The sequence below is a fragment of the Gavialis gangeticus genome, unplaced genomic scaffold, assembly GCF_001723915.1.
Source record: "Gavialis gangeticus isolate Ggan-Ray unplaced genomic scaffold, GavGan_comp1, whole genome shotgun sequence".
NCBI lineage: Eukaryota > Metazoa > Chordata > Crocodylia > Gavialidae > Gavialis > Gavialis gangeticus.
Genome location: NW_017729000.1, coordinates 5,218,919 through 5,246,066, shown reverse-complemented (window position 1 = coordinate 5,246,066; position 27,148 = coordinate 5,218,919). Strand labels below are relative to the sequence as shown.

Sequence of the window (27,148 nt, the reverse complement as noted above, 5' to 3'; positions counted from 1 at the left end):
CTGTTAAGTCGGCCAGGGTGAGGAGCTCCTGTCACAAATGCCCCCAAAGGCATTTAAAGCGTGGCTGCAGTATAATCCAGCCATTGCTTTTTGAGCCAACTGCCCCAGTCTTGCAAGGTCCAAGCCTATGGTGGAGTCTGGGGTGATGATCACAGCCCAGATTGCCCCCATCTGCTAGTGCAATCACACTGGCGAGGGGAAGGGGGAGCGTTGTAACCAGCCCCCTCCAACTATAGAGGCTGAATGCAGATGTGACTTGGGCTGGGGGTGGCAGCACCTGTTGAAAAGCCCATCCTAGATCCTGCTTTCCCTGAATGCAGCGACAAGCCTCCCACAAACTGCAACAGCAAGACTCAGGCAACCGTTTGCAAACCGGGGTGCATGATCCTAGTGCTGGTGCCCCACACAGCACCAGGATCATGCTGCTTTGGGAAGCCCTGAGTACCCAGCAGAGGCTCAGCACCTCCTGAATGAGCAAAACCCCTTTGCAGTCCACTGACCAAATCCTCCTGTCCCTCGCTAGCTTGCTGCAGGGCACAGGTGAGGGCCAGGTGCTTTATGAACAGGCCCGACTCAGTTCCAGGATGACAGAAGAGCCAAGGAACAATGTTCCTTTTCAGAGCATTGGCTCCGACTCTTGGCAAGGAGAGGCAGCACATTTTTCTCTAAGGGCCCCTGGCAGTCGTGGTATAACCCACCCTGCATCTGCTCTCTCCTCTCCCAGGTCAGGGTGCAGCTGCAGAAGGATTTGAGGCAGGCTGCAAGTCCAGGGCAGAACCCCTTGTCGTCAAACCATCATGTGAAAAGGAGAGGGCAGCAAAAAAATGCAAGCAGGAAAGAAGCACGGTCAAACTTGGAGGAACAGCCAGCAGATTTGTACAAGGAGAGCTTAGGGTTGGACTGAGCTCCCGTGTGCCAGCTGCTTGCTTGGCTGAGCTGCTACCCAGGACCCGCTCCGATAAAGAGTCAGCCTTTGCCGGCAGCTTAAACCCTGGGTGCAACACGTGGGGACCCCGAATTACAGCGCTGGGCAGCACTTGCATCCCTTTTGGGGTAGGGAGGGCTCAGGGAAGGGCTAGTGACCACATACGGCCCCTTTCTCATGCCTTCCTGAGTGATGGATACTTGTGAAACAAAATAGTGGGGCCCGTCCCAGCCTCACCAACCGATGCCCATGTCTTGGAAACCTCCCACAAAATTATTAATGGCCTCCTCCCTTCTGTTTCCAGCGCAGCTTGCTGGGAGTGTTTTATTTCCTTATTTTTGCACCCGCCTGGGGAGTTCAGGTGTGTTCGTGCCATGCCAGGAAATGTTGTTTTCCAGTAACATCCAAACTGCCCTCGACTGGCGCAGACCCCAGGTCCGACTCGCCCAGTCACTCGTGGCCCACGGCGGAGGCTGAAAAGGCGCGTGAACAGGGTGCAACCAGGGTTTCCCCCCTTGTTCCTCTCTCACTTGCAGCCTCCAGCATTTGAAGTCAAGGGCTGCGCCCCGTGTAAGGTCTAGGCTCAGGGGCTGTGCCCCTCGCTCCCATGTTCGATAGCTACCGATGCCCCTTTCCTCCAAGACTTTGCCGGCCCTTATTTTGAGTCATGTTAAACTCTCAGCTTCCACCACATCTGTTCCACATGGTAACAACCCGCTGGGTGAAAAAAAACCCTGCCCGGTATTAGTTTTAAACTTCCGAACTGCTCGTTTCATGTGAGATGATAAATCATCAAGCCCCTCTTTGTTTCTCATCACCATCGGGAACTGTCTCGGATGACAGAGATCTCTCCTTCAGCCCTGGGTGGGGATCGTGCTGGTGAATGTGGTGTTTGGGAATAGCCTAGGAAATGGCTTTGGTGGAAGGGGCACATCGCACCCTGGCACGGCGCGGTCGCTGGAGATGCCCGGAGTGAAGTGGGAATAGGACGGGGAAAATTAGCCTCCTAACGAGTCTGCGTAATGAGTGTACCCTTGGGAGAAGTACTTGGATTTGGGAGCATCCCTGCTGTCCCACCTCCACCACCCAAAGGGAGCAAGGGTGGGGGGCTCTGCTTCACTTGCTCTTCTGTCTCCCAGCCCCTTTCCTGGCTCCCGGTGCCATCTGATGAAGGCAGCGATGGGAGTTCATTTACGCTGCTGCTGCCAGACCCCGGGGGGATGCAGGATGGTTGGGAAGCTCCTGGACTGGAGCCAAAGAGGGGATCAAAGGCACCTCGCTTGCTGGTTGTATAAAAACACAGGGTTTGGAACTGGCAGCCCTTGGAGCGGGGCCGCTCCTTTGTCTCCCACCCACCACCATTGGCCTGGAGCTTCGAAGCACAGAGCCTGCTCCGCTCCGCGCTCGCAGGGGTGGGCAGGATCCCTCCGTGGCCTTGCTCGAGCACCCCAGCACCCCCGAGTGCCCTCGCCAGGGTCCCCTGGGAGACAGCGCCCCGCAGTGCCATTTTAAGGCCTGGATCCGGCAGCGCGTTACATAACGTTACAAACCAGCTCTGCCTTCTGCATCAGTGGCCCCTGGCAAGCTGGGAGCAGCCTCGGTTCCCACCACTTATTTCACGGGGAAGATCACTCGGTCCGTGGCAGGCTCTGACGGCCTAATTAATCTATTTAAGGGTAAGTCTCGGCTGCAATTTGGAGCCTCGAGGAGAATGCATTTTTTTCCGGGCAGTTCATAGGTGCCGGCGTCTTCGCTCTGTGTTTTGTACAGCCCCCGACGCAGCGAGGGTGCGGTCTGGGAGCTGGGCTCCTCGGTGCTACAGGTGCATGCGTTACGTGGCAGCCGTGCTGCTGTCTGCATCGCCGCCTTGCTTTGCAAGGATGCTTCGGGGCAGGCGCCATCGCTAGCCCTCGGTCAGCCTCAAACTGTTTCCGCCACTTGACCACCAGCCCCCGACTCCAGTACGATGCCAGTGGGGTCACCAAATTCCCAAAGCCCCTGCTCCACAAACCAAACCCCCGTGCTTGAGTTGAAGGAGACTCTCCATTAGGCCTGAGCAGTAGAGGATATAGGACATGCATTTAATGGGCTCTGATCCCCTTCTATAACAAGGCATCCTGCAGACCCAGCAGCCGAATAGCAGGAGGATTTCAACCATCCCCAGCCCTGCCTAGCCGGGAGCATTTTGATCTGCAATGCGGGTACCCGCCGGGCTGGCGAGGAGCTTGGCCAGCCCTTTCGCACTCAGTCAGCCCCACCTTTGTGTGCGCTTCATGCCCCGCTGTCTGGGTACGTGGGCCGGTTCCCTGGGAATCGCACGCTCCCCTTCAGCGAGGACTTGCGCCTTCCCCTGCTGCAATACTAACCTGGCAGTGACCTTGCACCGAGCCCCGTCCTGACTTGCTGGAGCTGATCTGGGGCTCGGTGAGTCATCCCGCATCGCAGGCCTTCTGCCACTGTCCCGGTCGCTGGGAAAGCGTTTCTTCCCAGCCAGGAGTGAATCACGCAGGAGGGGGCCGCCTGCCGCAGGATGGGTGCAGCGGGAGAGAAAGATGCTGGAGGTTGGAGGAGAAAGGGAACCCCCCTGGGCACTGGCAGGGGTGGGCATGAGCATTGCTCTGCTCCTTGGTGTCTCCATCTTCTCCACCTCCTCAAATATACTCCTCCAGTCTTTACCTCCGGGTCCTATTCCCACCCCACCTGGTACCTGTTATCGATAGCAGGAGGTCAGTTCAGTTCCCAGGCACCAGCCTCCACCTCCGGCTGGTCGGGGATTCGGCTGCTGATGTGCGGAGCCCCGGGTCTACCACGCAGGCCAATACTGGGTCACCATGTCCATCCGTCTCTCCCTTTCTATTTAAACTGAAAGCTTGGTAAGTCTGCTGCTGCTGGTTTGCGCAGCCTCCAGTCCCCTCGGCCCCTTGTCCACGACTACAGCTCTGCCCACACAGCAAAAGATAATCAAGACCGGCCTCAACCGTCCCTCTCCGAGGACAAGTCAGAGATTCACCGAGTCTGCAGGGAAGTTGTTTCGGGCACGAGAGATTCGGGAGGCCTCGTGTAGAAACCAGCGCTTTCACCTGCCCCGGAGGAGAAATGCATGATGTGCTGCTGGGGCACCGCATGAAAACGGAGTCTGGGCATCGCAGCTAATCACGTGCGTACGTCCACGCCTGCATTTACAAGCCCTCCAGGATGTGGGAAGAGTTGTGCCCTGGGGCACCACAGGAAGGAAGGGTGAAACTGGGTTGTGCCCTCGTGTTTTGGCATCTGGACCTTTGGTTCTGAGCGTGCAAAGGCCGCCGGTCCCCAGTGAGGCTTGCAGCCGTTGCATCGCAGTACGGGGCTGAGCAGGGACCGGGGTGCGCTGGCAGCATTGCAGGAGCCATGAACTGGAACAGCCCCAGGGGCTGCCTGTTCATATAAAGGTGCATCCTTGGCATGGTCTTGCAGGGAGCTGGTACATCCATGCCCATGCTCGCAATCCTCCTGTTCCCAAGGGTCGTGGAAGTGACCCTAATGACCCAAGCTCTGTGGCAGGAACCTCGCAACACGCCATGCAGTGGCCTTGCTGCCCAACTTGGCTCCCCATGCCCCGCCGAGGGGGGTAGGACCCGGGCATGTTGCTGCAGCTCTGCCTTTACTGCAGACTGAATTAACACTTGCACGAGGGAGACGGAGCAGAGCTCAGGACAAACCCCGGAGTCCAGGGCCCGCGGGATGCTGCAGGAGGGGTGGCGTGACCGTTTCATCCCTTCCTGCCCCGTCTTGCTCCAGGGCGAAGCAAAACACCTCCAGCCAGGTGATTCTTAGTCTCGTGCTCCTTGGGGAGGAGGAGTTGTAAGAGCCAGGGGAAAGCTGGTGCATGCCCTTCTTCTTTTTGGGAACGTGCCCAGGAGCGATAAGCTCCTGCAGCTGCCACCCAGAGTGCAGCTCCGTCTGCGTCTCGGTTCTCAGGCGCCCCCAGACTTGCCAGAGGCTCCCCGGCGAAGTTCCCACTCCCCCGCCCTGGCCACGAACACGGCGAGGCGACTGCTCCCAGGCTGCGCCACGGGTACGCCGGGCTCTGAATATGCAGGGATGGATCGTGGCAATCCTCAGCCGCTCCGAGCATCCCTAAGCAGAGCCTATAGGTTGAAGGGCAGGGACGAGTGCATTATTCCCTATACAGGAATATACCACTGGTTGAGTTAGTCTGATAAAGGAGACCAGATTTACCCAAAGATCTTTGTCTGCCTGTGTCCTTAGATCACCATGGTTATAGCCTATACCCCTTACTCCCCATACAGCACTGTCAGCCCCCTCCTGACTTCCCCCTTGTTCTGTTTCTGCTGAGACCGGGCCTGGGGACACATGAGCAAAGTTTGGTCCTGATTTCATAAGGCTGAACAACTGTATCCATCACTGCCATACAGACTCAGGGCTTGGGTTATAAGTCCCCAAGAACATGGCATTTACATTGCTGTGCTCCGGCAGGCAGTGCACACAATGCTCATCGTTTTTAGTGCTGTCTCGTGGTTTCCTTGTGCTCCCCCTGTCTCCCCTTTTTCTTAGCTTGTTGGCTCTTCGGGGCAAAGACCGTGCTTGCACAGTACCAAGCAATTTGGTCTCCTAAGATCCTCACACACCTAGCTAGTACCAATGATAATCACGTGCGGTCAGTAATGATAATCTTGTATTATCCCATTTAGGACTTAATAAAGTTAGTATACTTTAAAGTATACTACTTTAGCTGGTTTCCAGGATCCCATGTGCCAACAAGGCACTAGGCCTGGGTCTCACTGTATTGGTGGCATCCCCTGGCGCCATTCATCTTGTGCCAAGAGCCAGGGCCAGGTCTATGCACCACGTATGACCCCATCAAGCCTTTCTTTCATGCCAGTAAATGGGGTTTTTGCTTCCACTGGAGTGGTGTCCTTGTCCCTGGCAAACAACTTGGAAGTCCTATGCTGTGAAGCCCATCATAGCAGAGAGCAATTTGAGTCAAGGAATCTGAACGTTCACAGTAGATTAACTGAGAAATCACCATCCAGCAACTGAGAAAGTTCTGCCTGCTGATTAGCCATGGCTGGACACTCATGATATATGCTGTTATCTCATGATATATGTCATCCACAGCTGTCAGGCTGGGAATACAACCTACCAGCAAATAACACAGCGATGGTTCACTATGGTGCAATAATCAGCCATTATGCAAATCAGAAGCAGGCAAACCATGTGCAAATTGCACAACCGAGACAAGTAACTGTTGCTTTGTGCGTCGGGAACTCCCCCATAGCTTCTCGACTGCTCGGCTGAGAGAGCCCCGCTCAAACCCGAGGCAACGTGAAACACGGTGGGGCACGTTTCTTCTCTTAGAAGGACTTTCCAGGTCCACTGCACACTCTCCCAGCCCCTTTGCACTACTTCAGGGGCTTAAAAGAGACCCAGGTCCATCCTAATAGGGCAACTGGAGATTTCCTTGAAATATTAGGAGCCCTTATAAAGCTAGCTTAACGGCCTTTGTGCTGTTTATTTCCTCTGTTTCCCCCCCAGACTGAAGGTAGGCACTTTGGGATGGGCAGGAAGCAGGAGGGGGATATGGCAGCAGCATGCTGTGCTCTTACAACCCCTGCCTTCCTTAGAGGAGCAGAAGTTAGACCCACAGGGGCTGCTCTAGATGACACACGGGCACTCATTTGACTCCAAGACAGCTCCAGGTTTAGGAGAGCTCAGAGCCAACCTCCTCCACCCTGGCATCCTGCAAACATCACACCTGAGTTTCCATTCACTTATGGTCTGGAGCAGTGGTTTTCAACCTTCTCCCATTTGCGGACCCCTGAAACATTTTGAAAGGAGGTGCAGACCCCTTTGGATTGTAAGGGTGGCTATTCACCCTTTTGATTGATCGCAGTCCTCTCTCGCAGACCCCTTAGACATAGTCTGTGGGCCTCCCCGGGGTCTGTGGACCACAGGTGGAAAACCACTTCTCTTGAACTTCTAAGCAAGAACCGTATCTTAGAGCTTTCTATTGCCCAATCAGGACTCATGGCAGAGGTGATGTCTTTTATTAGGCCAACTAGATTTTTGCAAAAACCCCCATTTTGAATTGCAAGCTTTCAGGCACAAACACCCTTCACCGGGCATCGGAGAAAAGATTGTCAAAGTTCTCCTGGGTGGAAATGAAAGTTCATATTTCATAGGAGAGTTGAGAGTGGTAGATATCTCATTTTATGTGCAGATTAGGCTCAGAGAAAAGTTGGACTAGTCTGCTTACCCTGAAGTTGTTTGTTGGAAAGCAGGATATATTCATATTTCCTTTTGGTGATGGTGTTTCATATTTCACAGAGGAATAAATAGATGGTATGATCCTCTGGGCAGGCATTTTTTACCCCAAATCATTTTTCAGCTGCTTTACCAGGTGGACTGGTCATTCAGCTGGCCTCTATGCAGCACTTGCATGGGTCTGGCTGCCCTACAAAAAGGCAATAGCAAAACCTGATTTTTAGCAGCTACTGACCAGAGTCCCCTGGCACCGTCCAATGTAATAACAATGCTAACAATGTGCGGCATTACTGACCGAGAAGGAAATTACAAGGCCTAACTGTGCAGACTGTCAGCAGTTCTACGGATTTTCTTTTGCAGAAAGCAAAGCAAAGCAATATGTTAACGGGGCAAATTATAAAGGGATTAGGAGCGGGGAGCAGGTTGGTGATAGGCATGGCATCTAACAGGTATGCAGGAGTACAGTAGGAGTCGGGATGGTCTGTGCACGCATCCGCGCTTCCTGCATATGGTAACAAGCAAGCACAGGAGATGTCGAGTCCGAACTTTTAGGCAGGGCCCAGATCCCGCATTGCACGCACATGCCCAGAGACCGGGCTGGAGTCATTGATGCAGCGGGCAAAGGGGACCCAACAATAAAGCGAAGGAAGGTCTTTTTGTGCCACTTAGCGCGCTTCTTATTGGAAAATGCAGGAAAGAGGGGTGCGTTCAAAGATTTGGGCTGAATCTCTTGTCTGTTTTTTGCTGCACGCGTGCACATGCACACACACACAAGCACACACACACACACGCATGCATGTACACACATGCACAGTTACCACAGTGTGGAGGTGAAGCGTTTGCTTTACAGCTGCAACTCCAAAGCTTTGCAACTCTTGTTCCTTGGTATTTCTTGGCAGAATAGGAGAATATGTATATTCTGGCGAGCTCTGATATATCTGATTTATCTCCTTCCTCTAAATGCCTGAGCTCATTAAGGAGAAAAAGAAGAAAAAAAAAAAGCCTCTTATCTTACTGCCAGCAGCAGTGAAAAGGGCCTCTTTATTACCTTTGTGTTTTGTGCATTCCAAGGTATTTCTCTTCTTCTTTACCGCAGAAACCGCAGCAATCCTGTAGGGAACATGCAAACAACAAAAACACGGCGAGTGTGAGCAGTACCTACTAATGGCCCTAAGCACACTCACGTCCTTCAGGATAGGGTCACACGGTAGCCACATGGGACTGATAAAATCGTGTGAGTCCCAACATGCCTGCGTATGCTCTGTGGCATATTTCTCAGCTTGCATTTGCGTGTGCCCATTGCCAAAAACAACATGTCATGGCAGAGAGTCACTAGCTGGTGCTATGACACCCAGCTCTCAGGGCTCGTGTGCAAGCAAGTTTTCAGTGCTAGGGAGAAATGCAAAGTAACTGGTAATCTGAGGTCATACAAGATTTTTTTTTTTTATAATTTGGAAGCAGTTTGCAGCTGTGCAGTCAGCAGGAAAAGGTACTCTGTGCCTTGGGCTCCACTTGAAGCCAGTTTTGAGGCAGGGCGAATCCCTGGGAACTGGATGTTGGGCTGGGTTGTGGTTCGTGGAGGAAGGGCTTGCCCTATACACTGTATTGCTATCTTGTTTCAGGACTGGTGTGCATACAGGAATAAAGCATGTACTTCCCCAGGAGACTTTAGAAGACTTCTACGCCTACCCTGCCCTGCACACAGAACAAATGAATTTGTGAAAGAGCAAGTCAGATCTGTCGGCAAGTATGAACCCTTACTCGAAATCATAAGAAGAAGAAAGATGCAGTGGTTTGGACAAGCAACAAGAAAGCCTGGCACCTGTACTAACACCATTTTGCAGGGTGCTGTGGTTGGATGAAGAAGAGAAGGAAGACCTAAGACAAGCTGGACCACCTGGAGACGAAGAAAACTGACTGATTGTACAAGGGTTGCACAAGAGAGGCAAGAACTATGGAAGTAACATGCCATCCTCTCTTTCCCAACTGGTTGCTCTCTAACTTGAAGCCTACCACTACCTGCATCTGGTGCTGGGTGGCTTCTTGGCGCTGGCCTTGATTGTACAAGGATTGCACAAGACCGGGAAGAAAGGGGGAAAGGTACGGCCACATCAAAAGGTGCCTCAATGATCGGTGCAGCCATGGGACTGACTTGACTTGACTTGACTTCCTCAGGCTCCATGTCGCTGATCTCTTTACCGCAAACTTAGCAAAGCCTTGGATATCTGCAACTGCTCAGCAGAGGGTTGACGCCAGCGTTAGAACAGGCCCCTTGTGCTAGAAGATGCATTTGTTTGTGCATATATGATAGCGAAGTGGTGTGTGGGTTTCACAAGTGCCTACATACATGTATACCTATGCATGTCAAGACAGCTCATGCACACGTGTGGAAAGATATGTTGGTTCGATACATGCTAGTTTACAAAGGTGTGTGCGCAGAAGTATCCCACTTGGCGCAGGAGACCAGTGACTAAGGCTGTGCTTTCATGCTTACCTACATGCATAAAGATAAGGAAACACATAAAACGGCACGTTCCCACACCAACCCGTTTCCTGGCGAGTACTGGCTGTCTGATGTCTTTGAGGCAATCATTACAACTCTCTATGGAGGTTATCAGTCCTGTAAATCTTTCAGCCACTTGAAATTATTTGTAGCAGAAGAAGGTGACTGAGAGGAGGGAAATGCAAGTGGCGGTCCCCTCTGCCCAGCTGCAGCGCTCTCAAACCCCCCACCGCAGCCGGGTGGAGGCTGAGCGCCTCTGCGTGGTGCCATGGGTGAGCTGACCAGCACTGTGGAGGGACCGGTCCATTGCTAATTATCGCTCCCAAAGCACCCTGCCCACATGGGCGTATTACTTCCAGTTCAGGTGACAGCCCATGTGGAGCACCACTGCCAGGTACAGCAAATGCATCAGGTAGACGTGGGCAGTGCCAAGAAGCCACCCAGCACCGGATGCAGGTAGTGTTAGGCTTCCAGTTAGAGAGAAGCCAGTTTGGAAAGGGAGGATGGCTCGTCACTTCTGCAGCTCTTTTCACTCAAGGACTTTTAGCTCCCCCCCTCTGAGGCGGGAGGTACGTGCTCCATCCTACGCACAGGCCCCGGCAGTCCAAGCGCTATCCCCCTCTTCCGAGAGAGCAACAGGAGTGGAGGGAAATGAACTTGCAAGAGGAAATGGAAAGTATCTGAAGGATGGCAAAGCAGAGCAGAAAGAAGGGGCAGAATGGGATGTGAGGGCCATGGGGGAATGGGAGGAGAAAGAGAGGGCAGGATGGAAGACGAGAAGGGAGTAGAAGACGTGTGTTCATTTCCTTCACGGAGAAGGAACAAGAGACAGCGGGACAAGCTCAGCGCACGCACTCACACTTATCCGGCTTGGCGGTGGCCGAGGCTGCCCAGGTCTGCGGACGGCGGCTGTGGGAGCGAGCTGGAGGAACGAACTCCCCTTGCCAGCCCCAGCCGTCTGAGCTCCTGCCGGCAGTCGAAGAGTTTCAGGTGACTTGGACAGACGCACGGATGCCTCCTCCCCTGCACCTGACCCCAGCAGGGTGCTCCTAGCAGGCAAGAACACCGCAAGCGGCCCAAGAGCGGCAGACAGTCTGACCCGAGCTGCGGGAGACACGGCTGCAATGAGACTGAGGTTGATGGCCGACTTTACACCCTCGCTTTGATGGTTTTCTATAGTTCATAACTTGGGGCAGTGAGGCTGGGCTGCACACGCAGGCTGGATGCTGGCTTGCTACGTGCTGCAGAATTTGAAGAGGACGGGAGCGTGCCTGGGGCCAGCTGTTGCATTGCTGACTCCCTCCCGAAAGACGGCATGATGTTTAGCCATAACCGCTTGGACTATTAGCAAGAGAGATTAGCACCCATCAAGCCTGCATCTATGTGGTGCATGTGCTCTCGCCTGACCTCAGCACGACGTGGGCCGCAGAGCCCTCGGCAAAGGAGATCACTCCATGGCCGTGCGCTGTCCCTTCACATCTCCGGGCTATGGCACAGGCTGGGTTCAAATTTCTGCAAGAAGGTTGCTTTGTGCTGAATCTGCATTTTTAAGAGGCAGCTCTTTGGATTAGGGCTTGGCCTAGCAGGCTGAGGAAGTTGGTCAAAGTGATGCAATGAACAAAAAAGTTCCCAAGCTCGCCCACCTTGAAATCAAACCAAGGGAAGGCAAAAGCTGACGAGGGTTTGGCAGGAAGCTCAGGTCCCGGTTTGGTCTTCTCTAGTGAATGCGGGACCATTGCTGTGTCTGGCAAGGCTGTGAATGAGGTATGCTGACAACCTACTGAATGATGGAAACACAGGGCTCTCTGGCTTCCTCTCTGTGATGAAGTCATTGGTTGGCATCTCACCAGCAAAGCAGCGCTCCCTCCTACAGACAGATCATCCCCGCTGAGGACATCTGTGCTGATGATCGCTATGCATGGCTTCCCAAGAATGCCAAGAGGCTGATACCTTCGAGTACATAGACACATATAGATTCATAGGACATGAGGGTGTGAAGGGAGCTCAGGAGGTGGCATCTAGTCTGACCCCCTGCTCTGAGCAGGACCAGCCCCAACTACATCATCCCGGCCAAGGCTTGGTCTAGCCAGGTCTTAAAAATCTCCAAGGATGGAGACTCCACCACCTCTCTGGGTCACCTGTCCCAGTGCTTTACCCTCCCAGTGAGAGAGTTTTTCCTAATATCCAACCTCAAATTCCCTTGCTGCAATGTGAGCCCATTGCTCCTTGTTCTGTCACCCGCCCCCACTGAGACCAGTCCAGCTCCATCCTCTTCAGACCTACCTGCAGGGAGTTGAAGTTGCTATTCAATCCTCCTCGGTCTTCTCTTCTGCAGACTCAATCAGCCCACTTCCCTCAGCCTCTCCTCACCAGTCATGTGCCCCAGCCCCATAACCATCTTCCTTGTCCTCTGCTGGACTCTCTCCAGTTTGTTCCCATCCTTTCTGTAGTGTGTGTGTGTGGGGGGGACACAGGACTCCAGATGTGGCCTCCCCGGTGCTGAATAGAGGGGAAGAATCACTGCCCTCGATCTGCTGACACTGCTCCTGCCAATACAGCCCAGGATGCCGTTCCCCTTCTTGGCAATGAGGACACACAGCTGGATCCTGTTCAGCTACTTGTCCCCTGTCACCCACGTCCTTTTCTGCAGAGCTGCTGCCCAGCCCATCACCCCCAGCCTGTCCCGGTGCAGGGGATTGCTCCCTCCTAAGTGCAGGACTTTGCACTTGTCCTTGTTGAACCTCATGAGATTTCTTTTGGCCCAGTCCTCCAGTTTCAATCTGAATCCCAGCCTTACCCTCCAGCGTATCTACTACTCCCCGCAGCTTGGTGTCATCTGCAAACTTGGTGAGGGTGTGCTCTGCCATCTTCCACATCGTTGATGAGCGTACATAGGCCTGGTTGTTTGGGGACACCTGGGAAGGTGCATGAGAGAGTATCAGAAGGGCATTTCTAAGTCAGACCAAAGGCCCATGTCGCCCAGTCTCCCATCTCCAACCACTAGATTTCATAGATTTCATATCTGCTCATTAGCAAGTAGCAGATGCTTAAGGGGAAGAGCAAATGAAGCAGGGCATGGGCAGAGTGATCCATCCCATCACAGCCTCGGTTCCCGGCAGTCATGGGCTTAGGGATGTCCATGAGCCTGAGTTTATGTCCCCGGTGACAGAAGGATGCTGGATGCTGGTGGTCATCTCAAGCACTTCACGTCCTAATACCGGGTCAGGAGAATCCAGAGGAATGGGAGGAAAGTTGTGATTTCTCATGCATCAGGTTACTGTTTTGCAGTTCAGACCCAGGCTTGCCTGAATCAATGGTGCTGGTGTCAGCCCATCTCTGCAGCATGTAAGCGAGACAGCCAGTGATGTGGTAGGTCAGGGTCAAAGTCATCTTGGGCCATCTTGGGCTAATGCCTGGACACTGAGGTGGTCATCTTGGAAGCTAACTCGGACAAGTGAACTTCATTCCCATAGGGAGGAGCTGGCAGGGAAAGCACAGGTTGCTAAGACTAAAGCCCTGAAACAGGCTCACGTCCCTGTGGGACTGGCACCACAGGGGCTCTGGCATCCACACTGGCTCGGGTGAGACGACAGGGTTGTGACAGAGGAGGTTTGCCATGCACCAGACCAAACCCAGGTGGAAATCCCTTGGAGGGAAGGAGGTTGCATCCCGGGAGAACTGAGCTGCACAAGGGGAACGAGCCCCCAGGGCTCCCAGGCTGAGTGCTGGGGAGCGTGTAGTGTCGTGGGGTAAGAAAACGAACAAGAGGAAACTTGTCGGGCACCCTGGGAAGCGGGGCGTGCACACTGCACACTTCTAGGACATGCGAGCCAGTCTGCGCGTGCAACCGTGAAGAGAAGAGGATGCTTGCCACCGCGTTTCAAAGGCTTGAAAGCAACCCAAAATGGAGGGTAACCCCAATGGGTCCCGTCTGCGTTATATTCATCCTTGACTGGAGATGTCCCCCGGCGAGGAGGTTTTGAGACTGACCCTGCTTCTCTGGACCCACCCATTGGAGTTGATTTTGTTAGACCCTGTGTCCACCAGGCATTGCAGCTCCTGCGGCACAAGAAACCCCCCGGGCTTTCCAGCAGTGGCAGGTGGCTTCTGCTGGGGGACGTAGCTGGGTCCGCAGGGCATGCAATGCACCCCGAGAAGCCCCAGCTCTTGCCATGGGTGCATGGGTGCATCTGCCAGGCCAGCTCCCCCCTGCTTTTAAGAGCCTTCCCCCAGTCAGAGAGCTGGGGTGGCCATGCCAGCATCGAGAAAGGGAGGAACATTTCTGATGCAGGCTCTAGCACGGACCTCGATCCCCTCAGCCTCTCCTTCTATGCATTTTTAGGAGAAGGGGGGGTTCAAAGCCGGGCTCCTCTTCCCTCTGTGATGCCCTCCATCCGTAGGGACTTGGCACCCCTCTCTCTTCGCCTGGGACTGGATGCCACGCAGCAGCCTGGCTTTGCCCATACACGTTAAAGGAGCAGCCTGAGGCGAGAAACAGGGCAAAGCAGGTGCAATCTTGGCTTGCAAAATGCCAAGGAATGGAGGACTCCACGTACCCTAATTTCCCCTGAGCCTGATGAAGGGCACATGAGCCCACAACCTTGCAGAAAAAGATATATACATATATTTTTGCACCTTCTTAGTTGGGCTAATGAAAGGCATCGTCTCTGAAGCAAGAGTTTTAGAGTTTTTGCTTTACTTTTTGTCTCAGGCCAACACTGGCTACCAAATACATTGCGTGCTCATGTGTAGCACTCTGCAGTTGTCTTGCTTTGCCGTTCCCACATCCACAGCTCTCAGCTGCTCCAGCCCAAGCAGTGTCTGCTCCATCTGGGTGGACCTCCAAGGATTTGAGGGATCTGGGAAGGGTCTCTCTGGTGGGAGAGAGTGTTTCTGCTTGTGCAGCGTGGGTTGACTATGCTCTTAGCCTGGGATCGAGGGAGACAGGTGGAAGGCAGCTCGCAGAGGCTGCAGGGATGGAGAGCTGAGTGGAGACGGTGGCTGTGAAGGGAGGGGGCAACACAAGGGAGCTGTGTTAACACAGTAGCTTGCAAATATAAGCACTTTTGAGGTGTCCAGCTCTTTGGGGCTTGTCTACAGGACAGTAGCCTGTGGGTCAGGGAGCAAAAGAGGAGCCCAGGGTCCTCCCGCTTTCCTGTCCCTTTGTTTCTGCTGTTTGCTCTTGCAAAGCAACCCTGTTCTGGGCTTCATCTCCCCTGCATGAACCAGCTTTGAGGCAGGAGGCTGAGGTTTGCAAGCTTATACTTCGTGCATCCAAAGAGCCCCATTCCCCAAGTGCTGGCCCGAGCAGCTCCGATTACCCCGTGTTAGAAACAGGGCATCCTCTTGCCACACATACCAAGTAGTCAGTCACAGGCCAGCTGCCAGGGTGACAGATGGGCATGTAAAGGAGTGCTGCGGATGGGCAAAACAATGCCCTGCCTGTGCTTTTGCAGAAGAAACCAGGCCCTGAGCAAGCTGTAAGGAGGCTGCCTGCTGCAGAGCAGGACCCCGAGGTCCCTTTGGTTGAGCTCTCTCCGCTGCCAGCCAAATGCGACCGTTCCCTGCAGCTGTAAAGGCACGGTGTGCTTGCAAGGGGTGAAAGACTAATGCCCAGAGCCACAAAGAGGTTAGGCACTGGGATCCATGGGCACTTAGCAGGTATTAAGGAGCTTCCCATGCTCTTGTTGGCAGTGGCCATTAGAGGGAGCCAAAATGCCACACGTGGGTTACACGCTGCACCACACAATGCACACGCCAGTCACACAATGCACACACCGGTCACACAGTGCACACGCTGGTCACACAACCCTCACGGGCCATTTCACAGTGGGATCTGGGGGGGATCTCATTCTCAGATGCAGCTGCCAAAATGCACCTATAATTTGGGCATTGGGAAACACGGCCTGGTACCTGCTTGGAAAGCCTGGACAAGAAGGGAACACACGACCCAGATACTCCAACGGCAAGGCGAGTGAAAGGGAAGATGCTGTTCAGAAGGAACGTGGAAAATACGCCTTGATACTGTCACCTACGGCCAGCCAGTTTCTCAGGCATCCTGGAAACGCTGGTCCACAAAGCAAATCTCTCGGAGGCCCACGGAAATCTGGAAACCATCTGTTGCTGTGCAGAGCATCGGGCAGCGCAGAAGGAACCTAGCCTCTTTGTGTCTCTCTTCCCCTGTAAAATGGGTATAAATGATCACCAGCATGCACAGCGATCACTTGGGAGTTTCCCAGCGCTGCTTGTGTTAGATGTTGCAAAGAATGGTAACATGGGCCACGTCCCAAAGAAACTGTGGGTAAAGACTTCAGAAACCCAGGATGGTGGGTATAGACAGGCACATGAAACGGGATTGCATTTTCACGCTCCTTTAGAAACACCCGGGGGTTCAAGATGTGCTCCCTGCACCACTGGCTGGCTGTCGTGTGTAACAGAGGAGGTTCAAACCTACTGGGTGCTCATCAAAGCAAAGCTGCTAGATACATGCATCATGAAGGAAGCCGGGGTCGCCTTCCTGCTCTTTCTTTGTACAGCCCCTTGCACAAGGAGGCTGTGGTGCGCGTGGTTTCTAGATGTCATTGCGATGCAAATAACCCAATAGCGATAACAAGCAATAATAGTAAGAAAATAACATAAAAAAAAAGAATAACCCACCAGTTGCCTAGACCTTGGTCCCCTCATCACCTCCTTATTGCCAGATACATTTTCCCTGTTTTAACTCTCATCTGAATAGCTTGGGAGGCTTTTCGTATTTCTAGTGTATCCTTCCCAGCCCTGAGTTCACGCAGAGATCATTTTTCTCTCTAACCTGCAGCGCTCTCTGCTGCTATAGTGCTGCCATGACTGCAGCACAGCCCCGGCGCTACAGCCAGAAACTTGTAAAGAAGCTTTCCCGGGAAAAATCATTTTCTACATTACAAAGGGAAGCATCAGTACCCCCCGTAGGACCAGACGACCCTCCGCTTTTCTGCACTCTCCTTCCAAAAATGCTTTCTCGAGAAATGCAACGATGCAAAAATGCAATGCAAAAATGCAAAAATATATATTTTTTCTGCAAGCTTTCGGGCTCACACACCCTTCACCAGGCTGGGGGAAAGCACAGCATTCAAAGCCATGTTGTATGCACCACCCCAGATGCCCCTGGACCACATCCTACAGGGAAGCCACGGGAGGAAGGGGCTCTCTGTCTGGCAGGTACTTAGAAGGAACCAGAGCAGGATGGCTTTCTTGGCCTGCGAGGGCAGCTTCTGGGACTAAAAGACTCAGATCTAGACCCCTGATGCCCTCTGCCTTCAGCACCCAGCTGCGTGGGAGCTCCCGGGAGCCCCAAAGCAGCACCTACATCCCTGGCTTTGCTCCGTTGGCTTCTAGCACCACTGGACAGTCAGGCAAAAGTGTCCAGAGAGGATGAGGGCCATTCAAACCTTCCTCTGTACTTAATCTGCGGTTTTGTCGAAGCTGCATGCTCCAACACTTCTGCAGCTGTGGAAGCACCGAGAAGCAGGGACTCCCAGCTGCCCATAACACCCTTAAGCACATGCACCTGCAAGCCCTTGAGCACCCCCAGCTCTGACCTGCTGCGTGTGTGCCACTCCTGCCAACCCTCTCGCTGTTTTGCTGTGTGATTTGCACGCTCTTGCCTGCCTTCTCTTCTGGGACAGCCAGAGCCACACGGAAAATAGCATCTTGACCAAATTGGTCCTTTGGTTTTGGGGGTGTTTCTTTGGATTTTTTTTGTTTTACTGCTGACATGCACTGAAAGGCTTAATTCTTATTTTAAAAATGGGATAGTCAGCTAAACCCTTGAGGATCACACGCAGAAACATGCATCTGGCCAAAGGCCAGCCTGAAAGAGTGACGTTTTCAGGACGCTGCGGGCAGTTAACGTGTAGGGGCTTCTACTTAGGGCATTGGCCCTGATGCCAACATAGAGGTGAAATGCAAATGTCTGTGCTGGGGTCTGTTTTTTTCCTTTAAGTCCTAAGACCCGGCTGAGATCATGGCCAATGCGGCTTGCACTGTATCTGAACTTTGGCCCGGCCAGGTTGGCATCACGCCTCCTCCGGTGAGGGTTGATTGCAAGGATGCTGGAGGCTCTCCCCCATGCGATGGAGCTGTCTTGGCCCTCCGGGTTGCCTTCCCCAGAAGCCAGCAGGCTGACTCATGCTCCATCCCGGGATGGGGCAGAGGGCCGGAAAGCTTTCCCTTGAACGGCTAGCATGTGGCTTGGCTTTGCTGCTTGCTGGCCTCAGCTGGAAGGAATGCTGCCCTTGTCTTGGCGGCGGATCCAGACCAGGAGTTTCTGGTGGGGAGGGAACGGCTGGAAAGCAGGTTTTTTAACAGAGCAGCTTCTCCGTACCGTCTGGCATCCGTCTCCCCGGCCTCTCGGCAGCCCCAATCCCACCCCCCACACCACGCAAGGGTGCTCTCGTGGGAGGCGTGGAGCTGTGCACCTGAGCAGCGGGGTGCTGAGGGCAGCCTGACGTCTTGGACATGGGCCGACCCCTGGGTCAGTGGTGCCATCCCTCGGTGGTGGCTTGTCCAGGTCTGGGGAATGGAGGTGGCAAACCACAAAGAGGGGAAAGGCAGCAGCAGCTCCTACATGGAGGCACAGGTGAGCTGGGATGGGTTGGGCTCTGCCTCTGCCCCGCCGGGTACCCAGAGCTAGGTGCTCCCCATCTCAAGAGACCTCGTTTCTCACCTGCGAATAAGGGGAATGATCCCCACCTGCTCGGTAAAGCCCCCAGGGCTCTGCTGATGGAGCCTGCCTGGGGTGAGCATTGCAACCGTGGAGGCCTCCAGTGCAGATGCTACCCCGGAGCCCTCTGCCCGTGTGCGCACGCCTTCCCACGGGCTGACTGGGCGAGTTTGCTTCTGTGTCTGCATCCTGAAACGAGTACCTGATGTCACCAGTTGTTTCGGGAGTCATTCAGGGCCTTGTAAGTAACAGACAGTTGTCGGCAATGAAGGCAATCTTCATTGCCAAGACCAGCTGTGATCCAGCAGCCAGCCATTCCCAGCCCTGGGTCCCAGCCCAGGAGTCATCTTGTTCTGTCTCCCGGCATGCATAAAGACACCAGATCCTCTTCCCTTCCTGCTGGGAGAAGAGTCAGTTGCTCCAGGTGACGTCTGGATGGAGATCCCGTGTGGCAAAGACCTGACTTGGCTGATGATGCTCCAGGGGATTGGCAGCTGTCGCTGTAACAAGCCTGCCAGGGACAGACCCTTGTTCCCATTCAAAAGAGGGGCAAGGAGGCAGCCTGGTTTAATGGTCCTCATGCCTTTCAGTCCAGGGCAAGTGTGGGGGCTTGGACACACCTGTTGGTACACTCGTCCCATCCAGGCACTTCCATCGGGGCTCTTTTTCCACCAGACTCTTCCCACCCAATATGCTGAGTCCTCTTTCAAGATGGACCTAGGTGGTTGCCACGACTAGCCCCCAGAGCTGCAGGACACACGGGCTGCTTGCTGCGGTGCTGTTGATGATGGACAAGGAGCAGAGCCCTGCTTTCCAGCCCTGCCTTGGCGTGCTTGCCTGTGGGAAGAGGCTGGTTTTCATCCCAGGCCAAGGCTTCATGTTTGCATCATGCCTTGAGATCCTTGGAGGGGGATGCTGCAGGGGACCCTCAGACAGTGCCCCTAATGCTCCAGCGGTCCAGAGAGGAGCATGTGGGCTTAGCTTCATAGCTGTTAGGGCCTGGAAGGGACCTTACAGATCATCGGGTCCAGCCCCCCTGCACTTGGGCTGGAAAGACCGCTGGGACCAGATGACCCCAGCAAGGTGGGCGTCAAGATGCTCACTTCCCTGGGGAGGAGAGTGTTTGTGGCTACAGCAAGGCAACGCTTGCCTGACAGCTGCTGAGCCCGGATGAGCTTTGTCTCTTCCGCCATCGTGAGCTACAACTGCAGTCCGATGGGGAAAGTGTGACCCCAACGTTGTGCGTCTCCTTCCCGCTGGGCTGGGCCAGTGGCTGGGCAGGGAGATTTCCTAAAGCTTTGAACCTGAAAGGTGAGGGGGGCATTTGGCTGGTCGAAACATCCCAATTTATTTTCATCACCCCGTGCTTGTGCAGTGGGTATCGGCACGCACGGGCTGAGACTTATAACGAGACGGGTTCTGCACAAGCTGTACACTTAGGTGATTTTATGAGGGCATCGGTGTCTCCCCACAATCCTGCCGATTCCCCAATCCCTCCCATCCACTCTCTTCGTCATATACATGGCACCAGATAAAACCACAATATCATTTCTGCTTTTTTTATCCATCTCGGCCAAGCCAGGTCTGTCACCACCAGCCGGGCCCAGAAGCTGACCTGCTGGCTTCAGTCTTATGTGGTTGGCAAAGTCCCTGGTTGAGATTTTTGACAGTGAATTTGGACATTAGGTCCTAATTTTCAGTGTGTTCCAAGCTTCATCCCTCCGAAAATCAAGCCCTTTTATACCGTCACAGGCTGGAGGGATTGCACAGGCACCCAGACTACTTGTCACTGCAGGTGACTTCGCGATGGCTGCTGTTGTCAGCCATCTGCCTTTCCCATTGGAGGAAACCCTACCATGAAAAACCCGCATTTGGCAAGCAATGCTGGTGCAAAGAGAAGAGGGAAAGAGAAGGCCACGGTTAGGGTTCACCGGGAAGGCGCTGGTAGTCGAGACGTTGACTCCAGTGGGAATCATTAGAAAGGTGCAGTCCTGGATCCATGACTATCTTGGGTGTTTTGGTGCTGGGAGGAAAGAAGTGAGCATTTAATCCTAGATCTGATGGGTTAAGATAATCCTAGATAAATGTGGGCTCAGGCCCAGGACAGCAGAAGCAGGAACTTCAATCAAAGGACAGAAGGAAATACAGAAGATCATGACCTTGGAGGCAGAGGAAGCGGGTGGGATGCTGCATAAATGGGTTACTCTGTACATAGGGATAGATGTTGTGAACTGGGTTTACCCTTATGTGTCCCTAGTATCTAGCAAATGTGCTTGGAGGGCCGAATGCAATGGGGATTGCTCCTGGAGATCAGTAATAACCTCTCTGCTGCAATAAGGCTAACGGAGACTCTTAATACCCTAAGACCTTCAGAGTCCTAGAAGTCCTTGCATTGGTAGGAGTGTTGCCAGCAACTCAAGGAAAGTAATTATTCCCCTTTATTCAGCACTGGGGAGACCACATCTAGAGTCCTGTGTCCAGTTTGCCCCCCCCCACACACACACACTACAGAAAGGATGTGGACAAACTGGAGAGAGTCCAGTGGAGGGCAATGAAAATGGCTTGGGGGCTGTGGGACAGGACTGGTGGGGAGAGACTGGGGCAACTGGGCTGATCTAGTCTAGAGAAGAAGAGACCGAGTCTTCAGCTCCTTGCAGGGGGCTGCAAAGAGGATGGAGCTGGGCTGCTCTCAGTGGGGGCAGACGACAGGACAAGGAGCAATGGCCTCACATTGCAGCAAGCGAAGTTGAGGTTGGATATTAGGAAGAATTTTCTCATTAGGAGAGTAGGGAAACACTGGAACAGGTTACCTAGGGAGGTGGAGAAGCTCCATCCTTGGGGGTTTTCAAGACCCAGCTCCACAAAACTTTGTCTGGGATGATACAGCTGGGGCTGGTCCTGCTTGGAGCAGGGGGTTGGACTGGATGTGACCTCCTGAGGTCCCTCCCAACCCTCATTTTCCATGATCCTATGATTCAAAGTCGGCTCCAAGTCCTCATCCCAAATTCTGGCAAATGAACCTTTAAATAGCAGAGAGCAACATAGCCTGGGGGGTCACATCCGAGCCTCGGTGGGTTCACAAGTTACATGCGGATGGAGCCTGGGAGGTGCTGATTCAGCAAAGCCAGGTACCTGACTCATGTTGTGAGTCAGCATATTAGCCCTGCCGACTCATGGTTTCGAGCTCCCAGGCTGGGCTAGGCAAGGCAGGCTTGTCTCTTTGAAACTTGATGGCTTTGTTCTAGGAACCGCACTTCGGGTCAGTGCCAGGGGCAAATTAAGGGGTGGTTTTGGGGTTGCAAATGCTGGAGGAAATGGGCTGCCCGCTGACGTGGCTTTCACTTCCAGATGGTCTAGATGTGACGCCGCGCCCCGAGCGGAGGCTGACCGGAAACAGACTGGGAGACGGGAAGCACACGGGAAGCTCGATGAGCCTCAGTGTTTCAAACCATCATCTTTTATTACGAGAGACTCATCAGCTTGCTCACACTGTGGCAAGAAAGTCATCATCAAAGGCACGGGGAACATTCAGCCTGCGAGATCTCACCCTCCCTTTGGATTTTGTGGGGACCCCCCCTCCGATAAGGAACCCCGAATAAAACACATCAAATTTAAAAGGCAAGAAAACACAATGGAAAAAAAGCGGGGGGGGGGAACCCCCCAAGGAAACATTTGCTTGGCTATTTCCAATGCAGAAGTGTCGCTTCCAAACCTCACTTCCCCGAAAGCACAGGGCTCGAATTTAAGAACGAACCGGACGTTGGTGCGAAGCAGTCTGGGGGCACGTCTCAGGGCTCATTGTCTCGGCTGCAGCAGACTGGTGAGAGTGAGCGTGAGTGCAAGGACCACCACCAAGCACGTCAGCGCCCAGTCGAACTTGCAAGCACAGAAAACGCCGGGACAAGACAGTCATTGAGCCATGAGCAAGCAAGGAGCATTTTCAAACCTTTATTTTTAGAGGGGTGTTTTTACATGCTGGTGTAGAGAGAGCGAGCTTTAAATTTTGTGCGCTTTGAATGTTTTTGTGCCCAATTCCTGATCAATTCAAGCCCTGGGAAGTTCAGATTTGCTGCTCTGGACTTTCTGAATCCCCTCTCCTTTCTCCGCGCCAGGAGCTCTGAAACATCACTAAAAATCCCGCTGCTAAGCTTCAAAAAGCCCAATTTTCCAACACCCTCTGGATAGACCTTCCCTCACTCGCCTTCTGGAAATCAAGGAGTGAATCACCTGGGCTGTCTTTGCTCTACGTTTAAACATCTGAAGAATGTGGTGTTAGTAAGAAGCTTTAAAAATAGACCCAAGAGAGGAGAGGAAGAGGGGGGGACCCGCCAGGACGGGCCATTGCGGCAATGCCGTTGACTCAGAGGATCAGTGAGAACGTGCAGAAACAGGGGAGTGAGTAGAGCATCCTAGTGGCATAGATTAGGCAACTAACACTGAGTTTGTTGTGTCTTTTAGCACCGTTAATATGTACGATTTAGACCTATATTAGCACCTTGTCCCCAGGGGAGAAACCAAACCAAACAAAGGTTTCAAAATAAGAGGAAATGGGAGGTTAAAAAAAAAAAATGTAGGCGACAGAAGAAGGCTGGTGGCTTAGATGATGAGGTCCTTGTCAATGTCCTCTGCAAAAGAAGGAGAGAGAATAAATGAGGAGCTGGACCGGAGATATTTCGCGTGCGCTAACTGGAACGCAGCTAAGGCAGTGTCACCCCCGCAGTGGCTCCGTCCCATGCAAACGCACAGGCTGCTGCATGGAGAGCCCCTCTGCCAGCTAGGAGATGTCACACTGCTTTCCAAGGACCTTCCCCGAAGGCCTTGCTACGTCTCCAGACGGTGCCGGGGATGAAGGAGGGGATGCACAGACACCACCTTAGCTTTCCCCGGGGCCGGGAGCTCGGCGCCCCACCCGTTCTTATTGCATCTTCCAGCTCAGGTGGGAGCACGCTGGGTTTGAGACACGCGGGGTGCCCGGGTGGGGTACCAGCAGGGCAAGCCCCCCAGGAGAGCCACATTCCCGCTGTCTGTGCGCTGCTGCACCCACCACAGAGAGGAGCAACAGGGACCAGGGCTTTGCCACCAGCCTTAGTCCACCTCAACCCTGGGGGGTCCAGGAGAGCTCTGATGTAGCAGCATTTTACTACCAACTTCCAGAGCTGGGCCAGCGCTGAGAGCAGAGGACCCAACGTCCTGCCTGTCCCTCGCTCTGCAGGCTCCTGAGAGCTTGTCGGCTGTGTTGATGGCCGGGGCGGAGGGGAGCACTGTGATGCTGGAAGCCGCTCTTCCTCGAGCATCCCCAGCCGTCCCTCCGGGCAGGGGAGGGTGGCAGGTACTTACGCTCCTTGATGCCGAAGCAGCCGGCCCACTCCTCCAAGGCGATGTACTTGTCGTTGTCCACGTCGCACGCCTCGAAGAAGCGGGTGGTGCAGTGCTCCATGGGGATCAGGGGGGCTCGGAGCGGGGCCAGCTCGGTGTGGGACAGGTACCTGCAGGGAGAGACGCCGCTGTCAGGGCTTGCGAAGCAGCATGTCGGGGGGAAGAGTCCGGTACAGACCTCGGCTTCCTCCCGCTCCTCCCCTGGCACGCGTTACAGTCCTGCTGGCGGGTGCAGCGGACAGGGAAGGGGCCGCTGCATTGCAGAACTTCAGTCCTTTGGGTCCAACTATAAGGATGGCCTGAGGTGGCCTGAGAAGTCCTCAAGGGGAGGTTGCCATCTCCCCATCCAGCAGAGCATCTCTGAAGCTCATCCCCTTCATTCACCCCACGGCTGCTCAGCCAAGGCGCCATCCGTGCTTCTGAATGCCCCCCTGAAGCCCACGTGCCCCTTTGCAGGTGCCCTGAATGGCACCGTACCCACCATGCTCCCACCTGGCCCACATGCCCCTTTGCAGATACCCTGAATGGCACTGTACCCTGCCATCCCAACCGTGGGCTTCCCGTGGTGTGAAGCTCACCACTGCCCCTGGGCTGGAAATAACCAAGGAGTTCCCTTTGTTTGAGGTCGGTCCGGGCGAGCACCCAGCCACGCAGAGGGGAACGAACGTGGGGTCTCCAGCCCCCGGCGGCGGAGTCCCTTACCCGTCGATGGGATGCTGGTCCAGCTGGCCAAATTGCCAGTGCACGGGGAAGATGTACATGTTGTAGTTCTTCTCGAAGTCACGGGCCAGTAGCTCCACGGTGTGGTCGCCAGCTTCCAGGCGCTTCTCGTTCTCATGGATCTTCTTCACCTGTTCACCGGGGAGATCTCAGTCAGCAGCCCCGGGGCTGTTGGGGGGCCAGGGGATGGGGCGCCTGGGTGGGGTGTTGCCGGTGAGGTTCAGAGCACAGCTGGGTGGAGGTCTAGACAGGTCCCAGCTTGGCATTTTAAAGTGGCCAGGTGAGGAGGAAACAAGCTGTTCCTTTCAGGTGAGCCGTCATGTCCTGCTGTGGATCTACCTGTTGCTGTACCACAGGTGGGTCCAGGACCTCATTAGGGTGTGGGTTTGGGCCAGAAGCTGCATGCAGTGGGGTGCACCAAGGCTTGGAGGTGCACTAGTGTGTACTTTGCCAGGCACGTCTGCATTTGCGTGTGCACAGAGCTGGGCTCAGCATGCACACAGGGGCAGGCTTTGCACACCTGTGGGCAGTGGCGGGTTCCCAGTACATACTGAAGCATGTGGAAATGGGTTCCCTATGTGCAATGGGTGCATTCCTGGTGCATGTGTATGTATGCCGGGGGCTGGGCTCTGTGTGGGCACAGGGGACCGGCTCGTGGCCTCCTCTCACCTTGAGCTTCTGCTTCTCAGTCAGCAGGTTGTTGCCCTCGTCGCGCTCGTACAGGGTGATCAGCACGTTCTTCAGCCAGTCCCGCATGCGCAGGGGGAACTCGGTCAGCTCAGTGTCCAGGCACGCGGGGATGTCTGAAATCCAGCCACCCAGCACAGCCGTCAGCACAGGGTCCAGTGGGGTATCTCAGGGAAGACCCCCCCACCTTGCTACTAGCATAGAGACGGGAACCCTTGGCCATAGCCAAGGGCAGCCGTGGCTGGAGAAATTCCCTGCCGGCTGATTGCCTGGACATTACGGCCGTCCCCGGGGGGAGAGGATCCAGTGAGGAAGAAGCAACCGGAGCAGCTGAAACCCTTAAAACATGAGGAGTCCCTTTCCTGCAACGTAGAGACCTGGTCCTCCGATGCAGGGATCTGTCCTGAAAAGACTCAGTCTCCCTGTGCCAGTGGTTTTCAGGGGGGTTGCAGCATCGTTATGATGCCTATGAGGTTAGCACATGGCTCCTGTATCAGAAGAGCCAGCCTGGCCTGCACATCTTATCCCAAAATCCTCCCCCAGGTGGGGGTCGGTGCTGCTCCTGGGGTCCCAGGGAGTGCCCCTTCCTGGTGGGTCTCTATGTTTGATGAGGAGCTGGCTATAAGCCTTCCGACCCCTCCATCTGATCCCAGTCACACGAGGCCAAGAAGAATTGGGGGCAATCTGGAGGCTAGGGGGTCTGGAGTCCACATGCACAATAGCTGGCATCTTGCACGGCGCCAGGTGCTGCTTGCTGCTTAGCATTAGCTCATGCGAGCACAATCGGGCCATTAGGCGAGGCGGGGAGCCAGGGAGACAGGCAGGTCTAGACAGGTCCCAGCTTGGCATTTTAAAGCGGGCAGGCGAGGAGGAAACAAGCCGTTCCTTTCAGGAGTGCCGAGCCAGCTTCATTCCTAGCCATGCGGCTTGCAAAGGTATTAGACCCCCCTGCCCTGGCGGCTGGCGCGGATCCACGGGCCGCCTTCCCTGGCAGAGGGCAGGCCCCGCAGAGCGGTGCATGGGAGCTTGCTGTGCATGGGGACTAATGGAGGGTTGCTCTGGGCCTGGAGCATGCCTGGCACGGTGAGATACCAGGAGCCCATCCTTCAGCCCCCCTCAACACGTTGCAGGGCTGCGAAGCAGAAAGCAGAGCGGGCTGGGTGCAGAGCGAGGGACGTTGCGCCCCATCGACCCCTTTCTCACCGGACAAGGAGCAGACTCACATTTGCAAGGGCCGATGTAGTCCAGGTGGAGCTTGTGCCCCTTCTTGGTGCCCTCCAGGGTGCACTTGGTGGCAAAGAAGTGGCAAGAGGTGTCGTAGGTTTTGTTGTCAGTGCCGCAGACCTGGTGGGAAGGGCAGGGTCAGGGGGAGGCAGCCAGCTCACGAGGGACCTGTGCTGGACTCCAACCTGTCACCCCTGCCCTCCATTAGCATGCCCCAAGCTGCCACGACCACAACCCCGCTCCTCGACTCCCTGGTTTGCTCCCCCAGCCTCCGTGACCACGTTCCCATTCCCCGTTCACCTTCTCGAACACGCCGGTGCTGCTGGGGCAGCTGGAGGGGTCCTGGCACACGCACATGGGGGAGTTGTTCTCGTCCACCTCGCAGACTTTGCCGTGCTTGCAGTGGTGGTTCTGGCAGGGGTCTGGGACAAGGCGGGGAGCAGAGTTAGAGCTCACGGCGCAGCATCATCAGCAGCCTGGCCTCAGGAGCCCGGCCTGTCGCTGCTTTGGCCACAGGTAGTTTCAGGAGAAAGTTGATGGGAAGGGGATGGAGAGCGAGGCCAAACATTGCCCCCCAACGCCCCCCTGCAGCCAGATGGAGGAGACCAGGAGGTTACTAGCATCCCAAAAACAGCTGGAGACCTTTTCATTAGCCAGTTGCTCCTCTGGTTAATGCTTTGCACCCCCGGCTCTGTGGGAATGTAGGGCAACGTGCTGAAAACAACCAAGTCCCACCATAACCCCTGCC

General features: G+C 54.6%; 1 protein-coding gene and 1 long non-coding RNA gene across 2 annotated transcripts in view; one reads left to right on the top strand and one right to left on the bottom strand.

The window, feature by feature from the left end:
* The first annotated feature begins 6,455 nt into the window (after positions 1-6,455).
* On the top strand, positions 6,456-23,325 carry LOC109289866. Its single transcript, XR_002095457.1, has 3 exons — positions 6,456-6,467; positions 8,658-8,664; positions 23,154-23,325. It is a non-coding gene; the product is annotated as an uncharacterized LOC109289866 (long non-coding RNA).
* SPARC (secreted protein acidic and cysteine rich) overlaps positions 22,303-27,148 on the bottom strand; it is a 37,312-nt gene continuing 32,466 nt past the window's right edge. Inside the window, exons 5-10 of the mRNA XM_019506108.1 lie at positions 26,701-26,822; positions 26,400-26,520; positions 25,159-25,292; positions 24,472-24,620; positions 23,731-23,879; positions 22,303-23,018 (exon numbers count right to left, since the gene is read on the bottom strand). Coding sequence (XP_019361653.1) covers positions 22,990-23,018; positions 23,731-23,879; positions 24,472-24,620; positions 25,159-25,292; positions 26,400-26,520; positions 26,701-26,822 — 704 coding nt within the window. The 3' untranslated portion in view covers positions 22,303-22,989. The remainder of the gene's footprint in view (positions 23,019-23,730; positions 23,880-24,471; positions 24,621-25,158; positions 25,293-26,399; positions 26,521-26,700; positions 26,823-27,148) is intronic.